Source organism: Hipposideros armiger, unplaced genomic scaffold, assembly GCF_001890085.2.
Source record: "Hipposideros armiger isolate ML-2016 unplaced genomic scaffold, ASM189008v1 scaffold_571, whole genome shotgun sequence".
NCBI classification, from domain to species: Eukaryota; Metazoa; Chordata; class Mammalia; order Chiroptera; family Hipposideridae; genus Hipposideros; species Hipposideros armiger.
The window spans coordinates 1,185,060-1,188,839 of NW_017731921.1; the positions used below are offsets into that span (position 1 = coordinate 1,185,060).

General features: G+C 42.0%; 1 protein-coding gene across 1 annotated transcript in view; it reads left to right on the top strand.

The window, feature by feature from the left end:
• The window catches only part of NT5DC1 (5'-nucleotidase domain containing 1), a 133,848-nt gene that overhangs the window by 110,518 nt on the left and 19,550 nt on the right, over positions 1-3,780 (top strand). The window contains exons 8-9 of the mRNA XM_019623966.1: positions 1,346-1,541; positions 2,623-2,775. Of these exons, the coding sequence (XP_019479511.1) occupies positions 1,346-1,541; positions 2,623-2,775 (349 nt within the window). The remainder of the gene's footprint in view (positions 1-1,345; positions 1,542-2,622; positions 2,776-3,780) is intronic.

Consider the following 3,780-nt stretch of genomic DNA (forward strand, 5'->3'; position numbering starts at 1 on the left):
TCCTCCACAACTAGACTGAAGAACAAAACGACATCAACTTGCCTGTTCCCCTTCCACCAATTCCCCAGCACTGTTCCCATCCCCCCAATTCCCCAATAAAAAAAATCTTTAAAAAAAAAAGTTACAAAATAAATATGGGAAAATAGTATGGCCAAGGCTATGGCAGATAGTCTTGAACAAGGCTAAGTTCTATTATTTATCTCAAAAAAAGATAAACTTGCCACAGGGAGTGAAGGGCTCTGTGTGCCTGTGCCTGTCCACTGAGCTCAGCCCACAGCAGCCTGAATGTGGCAGCTGCCTCTCCCAACTCACAAAGTGCTTGGTGTTACTAGCATGTTTAAACAATATTTAGGTAATTTTTTTTAATCAGTAATACATTTACATACATTAAAAACTTTCATTTTTGAATTTCTGTCTGCTATGCACGCACCTCTTCTGCAAGGGGTAACCACTCTTACGCATATAAATCATACATAATTATATATTCTCTTTCTCCACTTTTTTCTACACATTGAGGTATAACTGACACACAAGAATGTAAAGGTAATCAACTTCATAAAATGAAGTTCAAAATGCATTCTAAAGTTCACCTTCCTTTATCCACTGACGACTCATTTGTTCTTAATATATACAAAGGGCAGTAAACAGCACTGAATTTATATAAAGATGTCACAGGGAGTTGTGTAGGGCTCCAATGTGAAGCTAATAGGTTATGAGTGCCCTCAGGGATGCCAGATAAAAATTTCTTTTGTGCTTTAGCTGTTTCTTGTTTGTGGCGATTACGTGAGCCATATTCAGATCCAGGAATCCACAGTTAGAAATGGTCTTTGGGGCTGTTGTCTTACACTCGGTCTTCTAGGCCCTATTTGAAGTCCTAATGTAAACTACGGAGCTTTGTTAATAATAAACCACTTACCAGCTTTGAAATCTTGGGCAACATAATTTCCCTGAGATTTATTTTCCCCAATGAAGAAGGTTACTGTGAGGATCAGGTAGTGTATCCCTCCCCACTGTCAACACCACCCACCAGAGTGGTGCATTTGTTTCTACTGATGAACCTACATTGATCAACACATCATTATCCCCTATGGGGGAGGCTGTGCAGGGTCGGGGGTACGGGGAAATCTTTGTACCTTCCTCTAAATTGTGCTGTGAGCCTAAAATGCTCTTTAAAAGTTTTTTAAATTGTATATATAATTTTTTAAAGAATTTATTTTTTATATATTTTCATTAAAAATATATACATATATAATATACACTTCTATACCTGTGAAGTGCCTAGAATAGGTGCTCACTGAATGCCAGCCCCCGGCCCACATGGTTTCATCTTACATATGTCCTGCAGCCATGCCCAGTGTGGGCTGCCCAACTGGGTGCCCTCACGCAACTCGAAAGTTCAGGATTGTCAAACTGTGTTTCCAGAGAATGACGAGGAGCAGGAGGCACTGCCGTCTCTGGATAAACCTGGCTGGTACTCCCAAGGGAACGCTGTCCACCTGTATGAACTTCTGAAGAAAATGACCGGCAAACCTGAACCCAAGGTATTTTCTGATTGAGGCAGAGTCCTTGATGCCCATTGGCAGACATAAACCATTATAAGCAAAAACCGTAACTCTAAGTGCATTCAGCGGAATCTGTGAGGAAACATCTGCTTCTGCCTCTCTGCCAATCTCTTCTCTTACCTCTCCTGCTTAACCTAAGCCTTTCCTTTGTTGGTGTAGACGGGGTCTTCATCTGCAACAGAGAAGAGCAGAGATTCCACGCAGGGGACACAGGTCGAGGGAATACCCCGGATTAGTGTGTGGGATACCTGAGTAATGATATCCTGATAACAATCCATGAGAAAAGTTTTTCTTTGTAAAATAAGCAATAACTGGAATTACACGACAGACTAGTCTAAAGAGACACTTGCTTTTGACACCCCGGTCGCATTGTTGGTGTTTGACATTGGTGCATTTTTAACAGCAAGACCTTTCGTCTGAAAAATCTCTGCCAGGAGGCCTGAGAGCCGGAGAGATCAGTGGGTAACTGAGCCCCCTGGGAACTCCTGAGGGGTTTGGTGGGCAGAGCATCCTGACTTGGAGGCTCTAGTTCATATTCCTTTAACCTTGTTTTCTCTTCTATAAAGGGGTGTGGACTAGATCAGTAGGACATGGCCTCAGAATACCTGGGCTGCTTCTCAGAGTCCACTTCCCAACCCCTCTCTCAGAGATTCTGTTTCAGCAGGTCTGGCAAGGCCCAGAAACTCTTCGGGAAAGTGACTGTGATGTGCACTCCTCTAATCGAACCCACTGTAACGAGGCATCTCTAGTGTCGCACCCGTTATTAATTCTAGGGGCAGGTCTCACTGTAAACATATGGACTCTTTCACTTCTTCAGAAAATGGAATAAAATTGCTTATTTTCTACCTTTCTTGTACCTGTGGATATGTTATATAACTTCTTAAAGCAGACATGGAACCCTGCAAACCAAATGGGGCAAGTCCGCGGTCACCCTTTATTCAAGGAGCTTTAGCATGTCTTACTCCAGTACCTGTTGAGGAATGTTCTTCTGCCTTCCCTGAAATGAGCACCACTCTCACAGTTCTCATGCCTCCAACAGAATGTGATGTCTGCCTTACAGGTTGTTTACTTTGGTGACAGCATGCACTCAGATATTTTCCCAGCCCGTCATTACAGTAATTGGGAGACAGTCCTCATCCTGGAAGAGCTCAGAGGGGACAGAAACGGGAAACCTGAGGACTCAGAGCCTCTAGAGAAGAAAGGGAAGTATGAGGTAAGGGTTCCCTTGAGTTCTTTCATTGAAAGAAAAACCATTATGTTTGACATCGCTTACAAAGTGCTTGTTCGTGCCAAGAGTGATGAAATCTGTGGCAGTTCATTGTGATCTTCTTGCCAGCTCAACTCTATAAGTTGATCTTGTTGATAATTTTTAAATGATGCCAAGATAATGCCGACCATCTGTCTGTATTCCACCCCTCTGCTTTTATCCAATGCTGTGGCACCGTGGATGGCTTTTCGCTGGTGCTGAGGCAGCCAGATCCTGACTCACTATATTCACATTGTCTCTTTTTCTTGGCCATGAAACTTCCTGTGCTCTCTTCATGGGTCTAACTTAACTAAATTGGTAGCTCCTTTAGACTTAACTCCTGAGCCCCCAGAATGAACTTAGGTGAAGACTTGAGGTAAAGAAAAGTAAAATGTGTCATAAATGTAGAAAGGTTTTAATAGTGTTTAATAGCAAAAACAAACAGGAAAGAAGAAAGATCACAAAATAAAATGCATTTTTCTAAATTCATCCCGGTGGAACCATTGTAAAGAAGGATAAACTCAAATCAAAAAATAAATATTTCAAAAAATACCAATAAAAAGAAATAAGCTATCAAGCCACAGAAAGACATGGAAGAACCTTAAGTGCATATTACTAAGCAAAAGAAGCCAATCTGAAAAGGCTATGTACTGTATGATTCCAACTATATGGCAGTCTGGAAAAGGCAAAACTATAGAAAGAGTAAAGAGACCAGTGAGTGCCAGGGGCTCGGAGGGGGGGGGGAGTGAATAAATGAAGCACAGGGGATTTTTATGGTGGCAGAACTATTCTGTATGATACTGTAATGGTGGATACATGACATTATGCATTGGTCAGAACCCATGCAATAGTACAACATAAAGTGTGAACCCTAAAAGGGTTACCGTATTTGCCGGCGTATAAGACGACTGGGCGTATAAGACGACCCCCTAACATTTCCACTCAAAATACAGAGTTTGTTATATACTCGCC